The 21172-nt window shown below is 46.6% G+C and overlaps 1 protein-coding gene across 1 annotated transcript in view; it reads right to left on the reverse strand.

Annotated features, from left to right (window-relative positions):
* The window catches only part of Eip63E (cyclin dependent kinase Eip63E), a 43462-nt gene extending 24742 nt beyond the window's left edge, over positions 1-18720 (reverse strand). The window contains exons 1-4 of the mRNA XM_045750471.2: positions 18634-18720; positions 12899-13073; positions 8950-9136; positions 8404-8618 (exon numbers count right to left, since the gene is read on the reverse strand). Of these exons, the coding sequence (XP_045606427.1) occupies positions 8404-8618; positions 8950-9136; positions 12899-13073; positions 18634-18692 (636 nt within the window). The 5' untranslated portion in view covers positions 18693-18720. The remainder of the gene's footprint in view (positions 1-8403; positions 8619-8949; positions 9137-12898; positions 13074-18633) is intronic.
* Positions 18721-21172: the final 2452 nt, after the last annotated feature.

Below are 21172 nucleotides of genomic sequence, written 5' to 3' on the forward strand. Positions count from 1 at the left end.
AGGCACAACTGGCGAGTGTCACCCTGAGACAAGGGGACGGAGCAACCTTCAAGCTCGCACGAAGCAAGAGGGGAGCCAGAGGTCACATCCATCGTACCAAAGAGCCCCCAAGAGGTTTCCCAGGGGCCCCCTTAGTTACATTATCTCACTAAGGGAAGCCCAGACAGGGTACTGCTAACCGGCACCCAAAATTACCAAGCGAACTGCTAAAACTGAGCCCCCAGGATGTGTTCACTCACTAGGGCCTAGCAGAGGACCAACTAGATACAATAGGATGTGACCAAACCAAGGGGCAGATACCCCCCCCACCAACCAGGCAGAACAAAAAGTAAAAAAAAAAAAACTGCAAGAGGATAGCATGCCCAGGTATAACAAAGCCGGCTGCTATGAGAGGTGATAGCTAGTTGCACAGTACCCTGTGCCCCATCCAGTGACAAAACTATGCCCAACCCAGAGGAAAACGGGGGTGTAGGAAACACCCCAGCTGAAGCCAAAGGGGGTTAATCACCGAGCAGCAAAAGACCTATTTGGAGGTAGCACCCAAGAAGACTTGTGAAAGGTAACCCCAAGCCCCTAAGGGCAGTACTTACAAACAGGGCACCTAGGGAAGGAAACCCTAGATGCATGCAGCCCGAGTATTTGAGAAATTACTCCTGGCTCGTGCACCACCGAAGAGACAGAACTGGAAACTCAGGAGCCAGAGGTGCACAACCTTGCCAGTTTCACATCAGCCACACAACTGCAGGGTGGGTAGACGGTGCAGGGGTCTGGGGCTCCCTCTTCCCCCCTCCCAGGGAGGGGGATGGTTGCATAGACAGCGATGCGGTGATATGGTGATGTCAGGCTCGTTAGCTCGTTTTCATTTAGGAAGTTTTGTCCACTAGTTGGGCTTTCAGTAGCAATATGTTAACCAGAACAAGGGTTTGTTTTGGAGCGCTTACCTTTCTGGGTGCCTGATCCTGTCGATGGCAGACATAGAATGCTTCCAACCATATGGTTGGAAGCATTCTATGCTTCCTTCTACCTTCTTCCTTCTACATTCTACCTTCCATTCTATGGAACATATGGGGGGTTTCTATAGGCCATTGCTCCTCGTGCCTCTCTGAGGGGGGCAAGGTTTTGGCTCATGATCCCCAGTAGGCCTAGAACTCCATGCACATTGACTGATGCCAGGATCTAATACATTCATATCAGCCCGGATAGCTCCAGGGAGCCAAAGGGGCTCGCTCCCCCCCCCCCCCCCCAGAAATGTGGTAGGGGAAAAAAATTCCTGTTGAATGTTTATAAGTTCCCTGTTTATTTTTCCCAGACTTTCCTTTTTATTCTTTAGTATTAAGTGTTTTCCCCCCTCCTCACACCTTTGTTAAATATAATGTCTAGTTATTGTATGGTTTTGCCTGAAACACTTTCCGTAATAGTGGCTTCATAGATTGTGTAACTCGTTCCTACAATTTGTGCATAACTCCTTTATTTATGTACACATTATTTTGAATAAACTTTGTCATTACCTGCAATACCTCAAATCTTATCTTAATGACAGGCTCCAGTATGTTTCTGTGAATAATACAATTTCTCCCACCCTACCCATCAACATTGGTGTTCCTCAGGGCAGCATACTTGGCCCTCTCCTCTTTCTCATCTACATTAATGACCTTCCAAATGCCTCCCAACACCTCAAACCAATTCTATTTGCTGACGACACAACCTTCATTTACTCCAGTCCTGACCCCCTTACCTTGAGGTTACCTTGAGGTGCTTCCGGGGCTTAGCGTCCCCGCGGCCCGGTCGTCGACCAGGCCTCCTGGTTGCCGGACTGATCAACCAGGCTGTTGGACGCGGCTGCTCGCAGCCTGACGTACGAGTCACAGCCTGGTTGATCAGGTATCCTTTGGAGGTGCTTATCCAGTTCTCTCTTGAACACTGTGAGGGGTCGGCCAGTTATGCCCCTTATGTGTAGTGGAAGCGTGTTGAACAGTCTCGGACCTCTGATGTTGATAGAGTTCTCTCTCAGAGTACCAGTTGCACCTCTGTTTTTCAATGGGGGTATTCTGCACATCCTGCCATGTCTTCTGGTCTCATGTGATGTTATTTCTGTGTGCAGGTTTGGGACCAGCCCCTCTAATATTTTCCACGTGTAAATTATTATGTACCTCTCCCGCCTGCGCTCAAGGGAGTACAGTTTTAGGCTCTTTAGTCGTCCCAATAGTTTAGATGTTTTACTGAGTGGATTCTAGCAGTAAAGGATCTCTGCACGCTCTCCAGGTCAGTAATTTCTCCAGCTTTGAAAGGGGCTGTCATTGTGCAGCAGTACTCCACTCTAGAGAGCACTAGCGTTTTGAAAAGTATCATCATCGGTATAGCATCTCTAGTGTGAAAAGTTCTTGTTATCCAACCTGTCATTTTTCTTGCAGTTGTGACGGCTACTTTATTGTGTTCTTTAAAGGTAAGGTCTTCCGACATGAGTACATCCAGATCCTTTACATTGCCTTTTCGTTCTATGTTATGATTTGCCTGAGTTTTGTACGTGGTTTCCGTTTTTATATTTTCATTTTTTCCATAGCGCATGAGCTGGAACTTATCTTCGTTAAACACCATATTATTTTCTGTAGCCCATAGAAAGACCTGATCTACATCTGACTGGAGGTTCGCCGTGTCCTCTATGTTGCCTACTCTCATGAAGATCCTAGTGTCATCTGCAAAGGATGATACAGTGCTATAGGTTGTGTTCTTGTCTATGTCCGAAATGAGGATGAGAAAAAGTACTGGAGCAAGCACAGTACCCTGGGGGACTGAGCTCTTCACGGTTGATGGGCTGGATTTTATTTTGTTGACTATTACACATTGGGTTCTGTTGGTCAGGAAATTGTAGATCCATCTGCCTATTTTTCCGGTAATTCCTTTTGAACGCATTTTATGTGCAATAACACCATGGTCACATTTATCAAAAGCTTTTGCGAAATCTGTGTAAATTACATCCGCGTTATGTTTGTCTTCCATAGCATCTAATGCCATATCATAGTGGTCCAGCAACTGCGACAGGCAAGAGCGCCCTGTTCTGAAACCATGTTGTCCGGGGTTATGGAGTTGCTGTGATTCCATGTATTTTGTGATTTTACTTCTTAGCACTCTCTCAAAAATTTTTATGATGTGCGATGTTAGCGCTATCGGTCTGTAATTTTTTGCCTCTGCCTTATTTCCTCCTTTATGAAGTGGTGCTATCTCTGCTGTTTTTAGTATATCAGGAATAACGCCAGTATCTAGGCTTTGTCTCCACAGAATGTGGAGGGCCTGCGGTAGTGGTTTTTTACAGTTCTTTATGAATATGGAGTTCCAAGAATCCGGGCCTGGTGCAGAGTGCATAGGCATACTGTTTATGGCTTCTTCAAAATCCAGTGGGGATAGGGTGACGTCTGATATATGATTTGATGTTGGTATCGTATCCATGAAAAATTCATTTGGGTTATCAATCTTTAGTGCGTTTAATTGCTCGCTGAAAACAGAGTCGTACTGCGTCCTCAGTAGCTCGCTCATTTCTTTGTTGTCATCGGTGAAAGTTCCATCTCCCTTTCGCAGGGGCCCGATACTAGATGTGGTTTTTTATCTTGATTTTGCATAGGAGAAAAAATATTTCGGATTTCTTTCTATTTCACTGATGGCCTTTTGCTCTCTTTGCCTCTCCTGGGTTCTGTATGATTCTTGTAGCTTCCGTTCAATTGTTTCTATTTCTCTACCTAACCTTCTTCGCCGTTCTCGAGATAGGGTGCGACTCAAGTTGTTCCGCGATTCGTTTTCTTCGCCTATATAGGGAACGACGTTCCCGTTCCAATCTGCATCTCTTCCTCTTTTTTCTTAGAGGTATGCGGTTTGAACATATTTCTAGTGCTACTGAGCTTATTTTTTCCAGGCACTGGTTCAGGTTTGCATTTCCTAGCTGTTCTTCCCAGTTTATTTCTGTGAAGTCCTGGTTTATTCGCTCCCAGTTTATCTGTTTATTATTGAAGTTGAATTTGCTGAAATCTCCTCCACCGGGAATCTGGACTGGTTTTGAAGGTCTACTCCCCATGGTTGTCATAACTTCAATTAAGTTGTGATCTGAGTAACAGGTATTTGTAATCATTATGTTCCTGATCAATTCATCATTATTAGTGAAAATGAGGTCCAGCGTGTTCTCCTTCCTAGTTAGTTCTACTATTTGCTGGTTTAAGGCAAACCTGTCGCACATCCGTAGCAGGTCATTTGCATGTGCCTGTTCATTTAGGCTACTTCCTGGTATTCTTTCTGATATTACTGTATTAGCCAGGTGCTTCCATTTCAGGTGCCGTAGGTTGAAGTCCCCAAGCAGGATGATGTTCGGAGCTGGATTTGTGAGGTTTTCCAAGCAGTGTTCTATTTTCATTAGTTGCTCTTTAAACTGCTGAGGGTTTGCCTCCGGTGACTTATATACAAGGACAATAACTACATTTAGAATCTCTATTTTGATTATCAGCACTTCCACCATATCATTTGAGGTGTTTAGCAGCTCAGTACAGATGAGTGTGTCTTTGATGTAGAGGCTGACCCCACCCTGAAGCCGGTGTTTCCTATCACATCTGAAAAGATTGTACTCTGAGATCCATATTTCACCATCATGGTAGTCCTTTGTGTGGGTTTCTGTTAGGGCTGCAAACACTGCATTTGCCTCATGAAGGAGACCATCTATAAATTGAACTTTGTTGGTTTTGCGTGTTTTTATACCCTGGATGTTGGCAAATATAAATGATGTTATCGTGTTAGTGGAAGTGCTGGAAGCCTTACTTGGTGTTAATATGCTTGCTCTAAATGCCACAGTAAATACTGAGCTAGAGAAAGTCCATCTTTGGCTAACTGCCAACAAACTCACCCTTAACATTGACAAAACGTTTTATATTCTGTTTGGCAATAAATCCTCTAATCATTTAAATCTCAAAATAAACAATACCCAAATTTGTAACAAATTAGATGGCAAATTCCTTGGCGTTCTCATCGACCACAAGCTGAATTTCCAGGGACACATTCTAAATATATCAAAAAAAGTTTCAAAAACTGTTGGCATTCTTTCTAAGATCGAGGACCGTCAACTGATTTAGAAATGGCAAATGAATTTAATAGTTTCTTTTCATCGGTTGGTGCTAATCTTGCCAGTAAAATCCCACAGACTCAGACACATATTAACACATATCTCTCAGGCAGCTATCCAAACTCTCTTCTCCTTTCACCAATCAGCCCGGCAGATGTTGTGTCCATCATACACTCTCTAAAAACCAAGGCAGGGAACACCAGTGAAATTCCGTCCATTGTGTACAAGAGAGCCTCCCATGCCCTTGCCCCACCCATAGCACTACTGTTCAACAAATCTATAGAGTGTCACACCTTCCCTGATATCCTCAAAAAAGCAAGAGTAACGCCAGTCCATAAAGGAGGCAATCCGGCGGACATAAACAATTATAGACCAATATCAAATCTACCCATTCTATCAAAAATATTTGAAAAAATTATTTACAAACAGCTCTATTCCTACCTCGTAAAATTCGACATACTCAGCCCCTGCCAGTTTGGCTTCCGGTCCCAAAAGAGCACCAACGATGCAATCATTAGTCTCCTTGACGTTATCTACTCAGCCCTTGACAAAAATGAGTTTCCGATTGGACTCTTCATTGACCTAAGAAAAGCCTTTGATACTGTTAATCACAACTACCTCTTACTTAAACTCCAGCATTATGGAATCCGAGGCCTTGCGCTTGACTACATCCGATCCTATCTTAGTGACAGACACCAATATGTAACCATCAATGATACAACTTCGTCCACTCTACCAATTACCGTTGGAGTGCCACAGGGCAGCATCTTAGGACCTCTTCTATTTCTTATATATATAAACGATCTGCCTAATGTCTCTATTATTCTCAAACCTATACTGTTTGCTGACGATACTACTCTTATCTATTCAAACCTCAACCCACATACACTAAATAATGTTGTGAATAATGAATTAAAAAAAGTCCACTTATGGATGTCAACGAACAAACTAACATTAAACATCGAAAAGACTTACTACATCTTATTTGGAAGCAAATCATAAAATGCAATTCAGCTACAGATAGACAACATTAACATCAGTAATAAAGATGATGGCAAGTTTCTTGGCCTATTCCTAGACAAGAGACTCAACTTCAGCACCCACATTCAACACATAACTAAGAAAGTCTCTAAGACAGTTGGTATACTCTCCAAAATCAGATATTATGTTCCTAACTCTGCTCTCCTCTCACTATATTATGCACTAATTTACCCCTATCTTAATTATGGTATCTGTGCATGGGGGTCTACCACTGCAAACCACCTTAAGCCCATCATCACACAGCAAAAATCTGCTATCAGAATGATAACTAACTCAGCTTTCAGACAACACTCAGCTCCCTTGTTTAAATCCCTAAACTTGCTAAATATTAACTCCCTCCACACATTCTCTTGTGTCAACTACATTTACAAAACCCTGTTCTTAAATGCAAACCATGCTCTGAAACTCTCCCTGGACAGATGTAATAGGACCCATTATCACCACACTAGAAATAAATATCTCTTTGATATCCCCAGGGTCAAACTTAATCTGTGTAAACACTCTATGCAAATTAAGGGACCTAGTTTATGGAACTCACTCCCTAGTGAATTGAAAAACTGTAAAACGTTTGCCTTATTTAAAAGCAAAACCAAAAAGTACCTAACTTCATCTTCTTAGTTTTCCTACACTGAGCTTTAAATTTGCTCTGTACCTAGTGTTACCCAATCTCCTAATTTTTATGTAATTTCAAACAACCTTATCATTGTGTTCATTGCTGTCTTCTTTTATGTGCTAGCCATATGCTGTATTGTGACTACCAATTTTTGTCAACTACCATTCAAGCTGTCATTGCAACCAATCTTATATTGTTTCTGCTGTATTATGCCTACCAATTTTTTTGTCAACTACCATTCAAGCTGTCATTGCAATCAATCTTAGCTACCTATGTGCTTTAATATACTGTACCTACAATTTTCTCTCATCTTTTTTTTCATTTCATGTAATCTGTTATCATTTTTTGTCTATAATTTTGCAAGTATTTACCTCCTTAAAATTTTCTTAGATTAAGGACCTGCCCGAAACGCTGCGCGTGCTAGTGGCTTTACAAGACTGTAATTACCATATTTGTATCCTCACATTCCTTATGTACATTCTTGTATATGCATAAATAATAATAATAAAAAATAATAATAAGATCAGATATTATGTACCCCGCCCTGCCCTGGTGACTCTCCATTACTCCCTCATCTATCCATATCTCAACTATGGCATTTGTGCTTGGGGTTCTACTACCCAAAATCATTTACGTCCTCTAATTACTCAACACAAAGCTGCTATTAGGACAATATCCAACTCTAGCCCCAGACATCACTCAGTACCCCTACTCAAATCTCTGAATATGTTAGATATTAAGTCATTGCACATTCTCTCATGTGTATTATACATATATAAAACCCTGAACTGTAATGCCAATCCTGACCTCAAAAGATTCATTGAAGGTTGTAACAACCCATGAGCACCACACCAGAAATAAATACAGTTTTGATATTCCTAGAGTACGACTTAATCATACTAGAAATGCTCTACAAATCAAGGGACCCAGAATGTGGAATGATCTTCCCAACCATGTTAAAGACAGTACCTCTCTCAACCAGTTTAAGATAAAAACGAAGCACTACCTAATAAATTCCCTGTAACCTACCTTACCCCTCTGTTGTCAACCCATGTATGTTTTTTGTTTTGTTTTCAAAACAACGCTGTTTGAGTAATTTTCTGTAATAATTTGTAATTGTATTTGTGCTGCTTTTTCAACCATGTTCCCCCCTCTTTTACCTCTATTTTTATTTTGTTCTCAACACATTTTATTCTTTTTACCCATTAGTTTTAAGCTTTAGTCATTAATGTTTTTCCTGCCCGAAACGCTTTGCGTAATAGTGGCTTTAGGCATTGTATGTACTAGCTCTATCTATTAACCCAACAAACTTTGTAAAATCTCCTTATGTACCTTACCTAAATAAAAATTATTATTATTATTTTATTATTCAAATTTAACTTATTGAATAACACCTCTTGCTTGATAATTTTTTAGGCCTTTTACGAGTACAGTACTGATTTGCACTTCAATAAGCTTGTGATCTGAGAATGTGGTATCTGTGATTGTAATGTCCCTGATTATTTTTTCATTGTTTGTGAAGATCAGATCTAGAATATTTTCATTCCTAGTTGACTTTTCCCTTACATCTACACTAATGATAAAGATGCACATTTTACACAAGGCAAGGAGTTCATTTGAAAAAAAATAAGTCAACACTGTCAACAATACACACCTTAAATATTTTATCTAGTTGGTCCTGTATATCTCTAACCCCGGGAAAGGCAGGCACTCCAGTGATCATTTCTGTGAAGATGCAGCCAACTCCCCACATGTCCAGTGAGGTGGAGTAGTCAGTGGAGCCTAACAACACATCAGGCGGCCGATACCATAGTGTCACCACTTCGTGAGAGTATGTGTGAGATGGAACAGATTTAGCTCGTGCAAGACCTGCAAATAGTGCTAAGAATTAATTTTTGTACAGTATAACAAAGTATTTATATTTTATATTGCATATACTGAACTGTACAAAACATTATTTGTATGCATATATGCTATAAATGAACAAAGCAAACACTGTGTGTCACAAGGTATGTTTCCTTATTTTATCCTTTAGATAATAAAAGACGGCAATATAATATTGTATTTCAGCACAATTCTAAATTTTAACATGAATTATACCATATTGCATGTTCAATTCTTTAACATACCATCTACCTCTTTCTGAAATTAGTCTAACCCAATACTGTACACAGTTCCTTATCTTTAAATCAAAACTTACCAAAGTCTGCTATCTTAAGTTCACCAATTTCAGATATAAGAAGATTTTGTGGCTTGATGTCTCTGTGGAGGATTCGTCGACGGTGGCAATAGGACAGACCCCGTAGCAGTTGAAAAAGAAACAGCTTTACATTTCGGGGATGAAGACCTCCACCATGTTTCTCGAGGTATTGGGACAGGTCTGTGTGCTATTGGGAAAAGTTTCAATTAAATTATGATTCATACATGTGCAAATATGGATGACATAGGCAGTAAAAAAAAAGAGCTCTAATAAATAATGCAACCTCTGGAGCAGGTATCAATCCTCAAAGAACAATATAGATTACCTTGAGGTTACCTTGAGGTGCTTCCGGGGCTTAGCGTCCCCGCGGCTGATTATGAAAACGATTAGATTATGAAATATACAAAACGGCCTTAAATTCAGCCACACAGGAAATCAGATCAGATCAACAAACTACGAAAGAACACTTGCTCGAAATATAAAGGAAGATCCAAAGTCTTTCTTTGCCTATACAAGAAGTGAAACCAAAACAAAGGACTCGGTAGGACTTTGAACTGACGAGCCCAACTAAGTATAATTGACAATAAGAAGCCAGTCAACACTGAATATTTTACATCAGTGTTCGTGCTAGAGTGTTTAGACAACATCCCATTATCCAATCAAATGTTTCAGGCAGGTGAAGAGAATGAATTAAAATATGTCCCCATAACATGCGATATAATCAGGAAAAGCATTGACAATCTGAAAGATTCAAAAGCCCACAGGTGTGGATGAAATGCAATCCAAAGTTAAGGAACTGGCAGATAAACTAGGCCTATTACTGAAACATTTTCAGAACATCTCTGGGCCAAGGGAGATACAAATATTACCTTATTTTCAAAATAGGCAGAAAGAGCTTAGCAGAAAACTACCAACCGATCAGCTTGACCTCACATCTCTGCAAGCTCATGGAGGGAATCATCCACAATCTCGCCATGAATAATCTTGTAAAATCAATGCAACATGGTTTAGTTAAAAATAAATCCTTGTCCTTGTTACATCTGACCTTTTGAAAAAGTGGTCTGGATTAATATCCTCCAAGCTGTCAATATTTTAAAAGTTACGATGAGATTAGTCCTGTCATATATGGTTTGCAGTGTTGTTTGCTCTGTGGCCCTCGACCATTCCTGGTATTAAAGTTGACGTGGTTCGGGAATGATTTTTTTGTCACCTAGTGTTGAACTTTCTCCAAAGCAGATATGTCTTTCTGAAGATGAGGTCTCCATGTTTGGATACAATAATCCAAGTGCCGTAGAGATTTATACAGTTGAATAACTACCTGCTTCCTGAAATCAAAGATGCATCTGAATAGATGACATAGATGAGAATATTATCATCAATATCAACCCACATTATTAAATTTGCAGATGACACTCTGATTTATGATAAAGTAGTTAGTGAAAATGCAAGATCTTGCACCTGGGGAAGGGAGAAATAAAATGCACATCACAACTACCAAATTAACAACATTACCTTGCAGAAGATTGAGGAACTGTTCGGTAGTACCTGTGAGTTCATTGATAAAATCTTAAACTGAAGAAGGCTCAAAGAAATTGTACCATTCTGATAGATGAGCAACAAAATTGTCCTGTTGATCGATGGGTACAGCCAGCCTTTTCCGCTTGAACATTCCACCGAGGAGGATAGAGCTTTACCTGAGGGCCACTAACCCTAGTGGCCTCGATGAGGACAAGAAGCCGGTGGCTTGTCGGAGGTCCCAAATTTGCCTTGATCTTTTCCAGATAGATTTTAAGATTTAACAGTTATGGCATTTACGGCTTTGGCGGGTAGGCGGTTCCATGGGTTAACCCTGTGGGTGAAAAAGCATCTCCTGTTCTCAGTTCTACATTGTGGCTTGTTGAGCTCGAAACCGTTGTTCCTTGTTTGTACAGTACTGTATTACATCTGACCTTTTGATGAAACTGTCCGGATCAACATCCTTAACTTGTTCAGCATTTTAAACGTTTCAATGAGATCTGCCCTGTCATGCCTGGTTTGCAGTGTTATTAGCCCTGTGGCCTTAAATCCGTTCCTGATACGAGGGATGACTTGACTCTGGAGTGACTTTTGTTGCCCGATGTTGCACTTTCTCCAGAGCAGCTATGTCCTTCTGAAAACGAGGTCTCCATGCTTTCATACAGTAATCCAAATGGGGGTTACCTTGAGGTGCTTCCGGGGCTTAGTGTCCCCGCGGCCCGGTCGTCGACCAGGCCTCCTGGGGTGCACCAAAGATTTATACAGTTGATTCATTACCTTCTTTTCCTTAAAATTAAAAGTACTCTCGAATATTCCAAGGGATTGGTTAGCTTTTGTGACTGTTGCTCCCGCCTGAGGTGCAATTTTCAGTGAGTTATGTATTTTGACTCCAAGGTTCCTTTCTTCACCAATCTGCTGTTGGGTGACGCCATTAATTTGGTAGTTGTGGCACGGGTTGTTGTGCTCCACATGCAGGGTGAAACCATAACAAAGGACTCTGTAGGACCTTTATCTGATGAGACCAACCAAGTTATTGATTTGTTATTAATATTATTAACAAGTTATTAATATGATTTGTTGATATTAACAAGGATTTGCCAATCTTCTGACCATTTGTGGAGTTCGTATAGATCTCTTTGTAAGGCTTCAATATCGTTATCATTTCCCACGTTACCATAAATTTTTGTGTCATCTGCAAATTTGAGGATGTGGTTTGTAATATTCGCATCTATGTCATTGATGTACTGTATATAACAAAACGGGTTGGCCCCCCAAAATGGACTCCTGTGGTATCCCACTTATCACATTTCTCCATTCAGATTTGTTCCCATTAGGCACGCGACCATTTGTTTTCTTTCCTTCAACCATTCATTGTTTTATCCATTCTAATATTTTACCATTTATTCCACGGGCCTGTAATTTCCTTGTCAGTCTTTCATGTGCTACCGTATCAAAGGCTTCAGCAAAATCCATGTATACAACATCCACCAGAAGTCCTGGTGGATGTTGAGTAGCTGGTTTCCGTTTCCAAAAATGTGAGCAAGTTTGTAAGGCAGGATCTACTTTTTAATAAACCCATGTTGTGTCAATTGTATAAGATTATTCACAGAAAGATGATGAAGATTCCCTCCCTAAGGATTCCCTCCCTGAGGAAATTTTCTGCCGAGTTCTTTCTGCCTTTTTCGAAAATAGGGATGACATTTGCATATTTCCAATCTAGGGGGGAATACCCCTTGATCTAGAGATTTTGTGAAAAGTTGTTTCCGCGGTAGGCATAGTTCTTCTGCCAGTTCCTTTATGACTTTCCTTTAAGCTTTTGATGCTTATCTGCCGCCATACTTGTCACTATTGACGAGGTACAAACGATGTGGGAGACGTTGAAACAGACACACAGTTCAAGAATACCTCCATAGATATGCGTCGGTTGAAGGTCGCCCACAACCTGTGCATTATCGTGATTACTAAATAGTGACAACAGTTGGTGGTTGTTACGATTACTGAACTGTGAGTTACCAACATTCCTACGCCTAGCGTTATAATCACCTATCATGATGGTAGGCTCAGTCTGAACACAGATAGGAAGGTCATTATAATTAAACTTATCATTAGGGGCACACAAGATAAAGATATTAAGGGCAGAGTTTCCTACGTAAATCCTCACACACCATGATACAGAAGCCCTTCGGTTGACTTGGCTGGAAGTGGCTGTTGAGGAAGGGACTTCTGCTGGAATTTAAGATCCCAAGAGATAAAATCATCAGGGCAAATGGCGGGACCTTTGACGAGCTGCTGGCTTCACATCCACGTCGAGGCCACTAAAGATGGTACCCCTCAGGTAAATTCGGGTTAATAATAATAAAATGTCAAGCCTAACAGACTTCCTGTTCACGACTGTGAGAATCCACAACGTGAACCATATTCACCAAATACTTGCCACATATTCGAAGACGAATGTGAGCGTCTCTCTGGTGTGAATGATGTCATGTAGAGTAACGATATTGGCATGTTTAAGTTGCTTCAGTAGCGAGGCTTCTCTGATGGCCGTGAAGGGGGCGCCCTCCTCCTCCTGCAGCCTGATCTCCTTCAACGCCACCACCTGGTTCGTTAAGCTGCGGGGGGAGAGAAACCTGTGTGAGCTGAGCCACAACAACATTATGAGTATTTACCGAGACATGATATGGGGTAGAGATTGCGATGGAAGGGGTGGGGTAGACATGGCGGGGAAAGAGGTTGGGGTAGAGATGGAGAAGAGGTTTTTTTGAGTGAAGAGGATGGAGAGGCATAGATGAAGGGAAGTTTAGAAGTGGGAAATACAGTGAGAGTTATGAAAGCAGGCGGACTGTCCGCCTTGCTGACTATACCAAATACAAGAAGAAGGGTAAGGGTAGAGATGAGGAAGTGGGGGGGGGGACAAGAGAGGGATGAGAGGGGGGGACAAGAGGGGGTTGAGGGAGGAGGGGGGAGGCCGCGGCATCATGAGAGAGAGAGGTGGCCTAAATAACGCATCACGAGAGGGGAGTGTCAGAGTAAATTGAGTGTAAAAGTAATCAAAGTCGTCCCATTAATCACCTGGTGCCTCCTGGGAGCCCCGGCCCTCCACCCCCACACCCTTCGCCTTCCCCCACACCCCTCGCCTTCCCCCACACCCCCTCGCCTTCCCCCACACCCCCTCGCCTTCCCCCACACCCCGTCGCCTTCCCCCACACCCCCTCGCCTTCCCCCACACCCCCTCGCCTTCCCCCACACCCCCTCACCTCACTCCACACCCCCTCACCTCACTCCACACCCCCTCACCTCACCCCACCCCCCTCACCTTTCCCCCCACCCCGCAACCCTCGTAGTATCTTGTACTATCATGTTGGACCCATTTCTATGATAATCCTATATGGGTCCACCCCCCCCCCCCCCCCATCAGGGAGGTCTCTACAGGCAGGAGCTCACGGGCTTGCTCAAGCAGGTGAGGATCTTCCAGGCAGCAGACTGATCTGTGATGACTTTTTTGCCGGTCCTCTTTCCTCCTGTAATTAACACAGAACTCAGTTTCTTCTTGCCAATTTCATTGTAGTTTCATCTACCTCACGACCCGCAGAAAAGCGCACTACCAACTGTACCATGATGTGCTAATCTGAATCCAACTTTCTCTCCGACTTAATTGGAATTTGGAAGGCACCAGGTGAACGAGATACCTCTCGTTCTTGATGCGCATTACACGATGCGCATTTATTCTTGATGCACATTACACGATGCGCATTTATTCCAAAATGAATACTCTGATGGTATTATTTATGACGTGGGAAATATGGGTTGAGGGGAGCGTTGTCTTGTGTTGACGAGTGACCGGCTGGAGCAAGCGACAGGAAAGGGCACTGAGCAAATGTTTATTATACAGTAACTCAGCTCTCATAGCTGCAGCAGTGACCCACAGCAGGGGCCGCGGCAGCAGTGACCCACAGCAGGGGGGCCGCGGCACCAGTGACCCACAGCAGGGGGGCCGCGGCAGCAGTGACCCACAGCAGGGGCGCCGCGGCAGCAGTGACCCACAGCAGGGGCGCCGCGGCAGCAGTGACCCACAGCAGGGGGGCCGCGGCACCAGTGACCCACAGCAGGGGGGCCGCGGCACCAGTGACCCACAGCAGGGGGGCCGCGGCACCAGTGACCCACAGCAGGGGGGCCGCGGCACCAGTGACCCACAGCAGGGGGGCCGCGGCACCAGTGACCCACAGCAGGGGGGCCGCGGCACCAGTGACCCACAGCAGGGGGGCCGCGGCACCAGTGACCCACAGCAGGGGGGCCGCGGCACCAGTGACCCACAGCATGGGGGCCGCGGCACCAGTGACCCACAGCAGGGGGGCCGCGGCACCAGTGACCCACAGCAGGGGGGCCGCGGCACCAGTGACCCACAGCAGGGGGGCCGCGGCACCAGTGACCCACAGCAGGGGGGCCGCGGCACCAGTGACCCACAGCAGGGGGGCCGCGGCACCAGTGACCCACAGCAGGGGGGCCGCGGCACCAGTGACCCACAGCAGGGGGGCCGCGGCACCAGTGACCCACAGCAGGGGCCGCGGCACCAGTGACCCACAGCAGGGGCCGCGGCACCAGTGACCCACAGCAGGGGGGCCGCGGCAGCAGTGACCCACAGCAGGGGGGCCTCGGCACCAGTGACCCACAGCAGGGGGGCCGCGGCACCAGTGACCCACAGCAGGGGGGCCGCGGCACCAGTGACCCACAGCAGGGGGGCCGCGGCACCAGTGACCCACAGCAGGGGGGCCGCGGCACCAGTGACCCACAGCAGGGGGGCCGCGGCACCAGTGACCCACAGCAGGGGCCGCGGCAGTAGTGACCCACAGCAGGGGGGCCGCGGCAGTAGTGACCCACAGCAGGGGCCATGGCAGCAGTGACCCACAGCAGGGGCCGTGGCAGCAGTGACCGACAGCAGGGGCCGCGGCAGCAGTGACCCACAGCAGGGGCCGCGGCAGCAGTGACCCGCAGCAGTGACCCACAGCAGGGGCCGCGGCAGCAGTGACCCGCAGCAGTGACCCACAGCATGGGCCGCTGCAGCAGTGACCCACAGCAGGGGCCGTGGCAACAGTGACCCACAGCAGGGGCCGCGGCAGCAGTGACCCACAGCAGGGGCCGCGGCAGCAGTGACCCACAGCAGGGGCCGGTGCAGCAGTGACCCACAGCAGGGGCCGCTGCAGCAGTGACCCACAGCAGGGGGGCCGCGGCAACAGTGACTCACAGCAGGGGCCGCGGCAACAGTGACCCACAGCAGGGGCCGCTGCAGCAGTGACCAACAGCAGGGGCCGCTGCAGCAGTGACCCACAGCAGGGGGGCCGCGGCAACAGTGACTCACAGCAGGGGCCGCGGCAACAGTGACCCACAGCAGGGGCCGCGGCAACAGTGACCCACAGCAGGGGCCGCGGCAGCAGTGACCCACAGCAGGGGCCGCGGCAGCAGTGACCCACAGCAGGGGCCGCGGCAGCAGTGACCCACAGCAGGGGCCGCGGCAGCAGTGACCCACAGCAGGGGCCGCGGCAGCAGTGACCCACAGCAGGGGGGCCGCGGCAGCAGTGCCATGTGTGCCACAGCCGGCTCCCCGGGGCCTCCTCAGGCGTGTCCCCGTCGCTGATATTACTTGACATCTTGGCTGGTCCAAGACGCCTCGCACCATCTTAATGACGCCGCCACGAGCAGTTGTGTTGTCTCTCTTGCTTCACTACCAGCTGACCTCGCTCTTCTCTCTTGTTTGTCCTCTCTCTTCCTCTGTTGTTTGTCCTCTCTCTCTCTTCCTCCCTCTCTTGGTTGTCCTCTCTCTCTTCCTCCCTCTCTTGGTTGTCCTCTCTCTCTCTCTTCCTCCCTCTCTTGGTTGTCCTCTCTCTCTCTCTTCCTCTCTTGGTTGTCCTCTCTCTCTCTCTCTCTCTCTCTCTCTCCCTCTCTTGGTTGTCCTCTCTCTCTCTCTCTCTCTCTCTCTCCCTCTCTTGGTTGTCCTCTCTCTCTCTTCCTCTGTTGTTTGTCCTCTCTCTCTCTTCCTCCCTCTCTTGGTTGTCCTCTCTCTCTCTCTTCCTCCCTCTGTTGTTTGTCCTCTCTCTCTCTTCCTCCCTCTCTTGGTTGTCCTCTCTCTCTCTCTTCCTCCCTCTGTTGTTTGTCCTCTCTCTCTCTTCCTCTGTTGTTTGTCCTCTCTTTCTTCCTCCCTCTCTTGGTTGTCCTCTCTCTCTCTCTTCCTCCCTCTCTTGGTTGTCCTCTCTCTCTCTCTTCCTCCCTCTCTTGGTTGTCCTCTCTCTCTCTCTCTTCCTCTCTTGGTTGTCCTCTCTCTCTCTCTCTCTCTCCCTCTCTTGGTTGTCCTCTCTCTCTCTCTCTCTCTCTCTCTCCCTCTCTTGGTTGTCCTCTCTCTCTCTTCCTCTGTTGTTTGTCCTCTCTCTCTCTTCCTCCCTCTCTTGGTTGTCCTCTCTCTCTCTTCCTCCCTCTCTTGGTTGTCATCTCTCTCTCTTCCTCCCTCTCTTGGTTGTCCTCTCTCTCTCTCTTCCTCCCTCTCTTGGTTGTCCTCTCTCTCTCTCTCTTCCTCCCTCTCTTGGTTGTCCTCTCTCTCTCTCTCTCTCTTCCTATGGTGTTTGTCCTCTCTCTCCATCTGTTGTTTGTCCCCTTTCTCTTTCTCTCTTCCTCTGGCGTTCGTCTTCTCTCTTCCTCTGTTATTAGTCACATCCCCCCCCCTTACGACTGAACCTACAACCATAACATCGCCAAGCCCCATACTCTACCACTAGACCACCGGGACTTGTCACTCCAAAAAGCACAACAATTTAGATTGGCATCAGTAGCGGCCTCCAGACTCCCTGTGATTTCAGCAGGAATTCGGTGGTATGACTTTTTTCCAGTCAGTGGTGGTCTAGTGGTGGAGTACGCGGCTTGGCAATGCTGCGGTCGTAGGTTCGTAAATGGTTGATGTAAAGCCAGGAATGTTAGCTGTGTGTCCAAGGTTTGTTTACTGTAGGTGCAGCCTGTACATGACTGTAAAGCTGCCGTCCAGTTGGGTAGGTGTGGAGCATATGACTGTAAAGCTGCCGCCCAGTTGCTATCACTGCCCCCCCCCCCTACAGCCCACACACTGCCCCCACCCTCCCACAGCCCACACACTGCCCTCACCCCCCACAGCCCACACACTGCCCCCACCCCCCACCCTCCCACAGCCCACACACTACCCCACCCCCCCACCCTCCCACAGCCCACACACTGTCCCCCCCCACCCTCCCACAGCCCACACACTGTCCCCCCCCACCCTCCCACAGCCCACACACTACCCCCACCCCCCCACAGCCCACACACTGCCCCCCACCCTCCCACAGCCCACACACTGCCCCCACCCCCCCACCCTCCCACAGCCCACACACTGCCCTCACCCCCCACAGCCCACACACTGCCCCCACCCCCCACCCTCCCACAGCCCACACACTACCCCACCCCCCCACAGCCCCCCCACCCTCCCACAGCCCACACACTGTCCCCCCCCACCCTCCCACAGCCCACACACTGTCCCCCCCCACCCTCCCACAGCCCACACACTACCCCCACCCCCCCACAGCCCACACACTGCCCCCCACCCTCCCACAGCCCACACACTGCCCCCACCCCCCCACAGCCCACACACTGCCCCCCCACCCTCCCACAGCCCACACACTGTCCCCCCACCCTCCCACAGCCCACACACTACCCCCCACCCCCCCACAGCCCACACACTGCCCCCCCACCCTCCCACAGCCCACACACTGCCCCCCCACCCTCCCACAGCCCACACACTGCCCCCCCCACCCTCCCACAGCCCACACACTGCCCCCCCCACCCTCCCACAGCCCACACACACTCCCCCCCCCACCCTCCCACAGCCCACACACTGTCCCCCCCCCACCCTCCCACAGCCCACACACTGCCCCCACAGCCGACACACTGCCCCCCCCCACCCTCCCACAGCCCCCACACTACACTCCCCCTCCCCCCCCCACACACACACCCTGACTGTAAACTGACCACAGGCATCCTGTACTTTAGAAACATTCAAAACGTGACCACGCCGCCCCGTGCCATCGTCACAAGAGCCCGGACACGCTGCCCAAGCCCGGCGCCACACTGACGGCCGTAGACAAGGGTGGCCGCGGAACACTGTAAGGAACCACTCACTTGCTGTAGCCCTTGTAGACGGTGGCGTAGGATCCCTCGCCCAGCTGGTCCAGCTTCATGTAGGCCTCCGTCCGCCCGAACGGGGAGTCACCCTGGTGAAACACAATTATCACATCTTGTAGAATCTTGTATAAAGACGCCAAACATCATACATTTGAGTAATTACGGTAATTATAAATTAATACAATAGAATCAGAAGCTTATTCGTAAATAATATATATATAATATATAAATAATATATTATATATATATATATATATATATATATATATATATATATATATATATATATATATATATATATGTATATATATGTATGTATATATATATATATATATGTGTGTGTGTGTGTGTGTGTGTGTGTGTTATTAAATATGACCGAAATAGTAAGATTAATAATTCTAACACGAATTTTCTCAATATTTCTTATGTTTCTTTTTACTGTCGATGGTAATTGAAAATTCAATTCTCCAAAATTCATTTTTATTTCTAGTTTGACGCGTTTCGTAATAACTTATTACATTTTCAAAGACTTTAGTTTATACACACACAACTATAACCTGCAAACACTAAACAGAGTTTTACTATGCTATCATTTAAATAGCTTTTGTCTTATATACTCGCATTTGGGTGAGGTGATATGTTACAACAGTTTTGGATGAGGTGAACAAAACTTTCAACACAAGACAGAACACGGTACAATGGGTATAGAATGGAAGTAACTGCAAAGGGCCTATTGGCCCATATTTCTTGATGCTTCTATATTGGTGCGGAGTCTTGAAGTGGGTAGAATATAATTGTGCATTAATTGGCTGTTGATTGCTGGTGTTGACTTCTTAATTTGTAGTGCCTCGCAGACGTCAAGCCGCCTGCTATCGCTGTATCTATAGATGATTTCTGTGTTGTTTGCTAAGACTTCTCTGGTGATGGTCTGGTTGTGGGAAGAGTTTATATGTTCCTTAATGGAGCCCTGTTGCTTATGCATTGTTAATCGCCTGGAAAGAGATGATGTTGTCTTGCCTATATACTGAGTTTTTTGAGGCTTACAGCCCCCAAGAGGGCATTTAAAGGCATAGACGACATTGGTCTCTCTTAAAGCGTTCTGCTTTGTGTCTGGAGAGTTTCTCATGAGTAGGTTGGCCGTTTTTCTGTATTTTTTTGTTTCATAGTAATAGAGAAATGGAATGCATTAGGCAGTAATGTGGTGGAGGCTGACTCCATACACAGTTTCAAGTGTAGATATGAGTGTCCAATAGGCTCAGGAACCTGTACATTAGTTAATTGATAGTTGAGAGGCCAAAGAGCCAGAGCTCAACCGCAACAAGCACAAATAGGTGAGGTGAAGGGACGACGACGTTTCGGTCCGTCCTGGACCATTCTCAAGTCTATCAAGTTCTCAATCGACTTGAGAATGGTCCAGGACGGACCGAAACGTCGTCGTCCCTTCACCTTCTAGTGTGTGGTCTGGTCAACATACTTCAGCCACGTTATTGTGACTCATCGCCTGCACAAATAGATGAGTACACACACACACACACACACACACACACACACACACACACACACACACACACACACACACACACACACACACACACACACACACACACACCTGTAGCTGGTAAGGTGCTCCAGTGGATAAGGGAGTATCTAAGCAATAGGAAGCAGAGAGTTACGGTGAGGGGTGAGACCTCCGATTGGCGTGAAGTCACTAGTGGAGTCCCACAGGGCTCTGTACTCGGTCCTATCTTGTTTCTGATATATGTAAATGATCTCCCGGAGGGTATCGATTCATTTCTCTCAATGTTTGCGGACGATGCTAAAATTATGAGAAGGATTAAAACAGAAGAGGACTGTTTGAGGCTTCAAGAAGACCTAGACAAGCTGAAGGAATGGTCGAACAAATGGTTGTTAGAGTTTAACCCAACCAAATGTAATGTAATGAAGATAGGTGTAGGGAGCAGGAGGCCAGATACAAGGTATCATCTGGGAGAGGAAATTCTTCAGGAGTCAGAGAAGGAAAAAGACTTGGGGGTTGATATCACGCCAGACCTGTCTCCTGCAGCACATATCAAGCGGATAACATCAGCGGCATATGCCAGGCTGGCCAACATACGAACGGCATTCAGAAACTTGTGTAAAGAATCATTCAGAACTTTGTATACCACATATGTCAGGCCAATCCTGGAGTATGCAGCCCCAGCATGGAGTCCATATCTAGTCAAGGATAAGACTAAACTGGAAAAGGTTCAAAGGTTTGCCACCAGACTAGTACCCGAGCTGAGAGGTATGAGCTACGAGGAGAGACTACGGGAATTAAACCTCACTTCGCTGGAAGACAGAAGAGTTAGGGGGGACATGATCACCACATTCAAGATTCTGAAGGGGATTGATAGGGTAGATAAAGACAGTCTATTTAACACAAGGGGAACACGCACAAGGGGACACAGGTGGAAACTGAGTGCCCAAATGAGCCACAGAGATATTAGAAAGAACTTTTTTAGTGTCAGAGTGGTTGACAAATGGAATGCATTAGGAA

This window comes from Procambarus clarkii, chromosome 49 (assembly GCF_040958095.1).
Source record: "Procambarus clarkii isolate CNS0578487 chromosome 49, FALCON_Pclarkii_2.0, whole genome shotgun sequence".
Taxonomy (NCBI): Eukaryota; Metazoa; Arthropoda; class Malacostraca; order Decapoda; family Cambaridae; genus Procambarus; species Procambarus clarkii.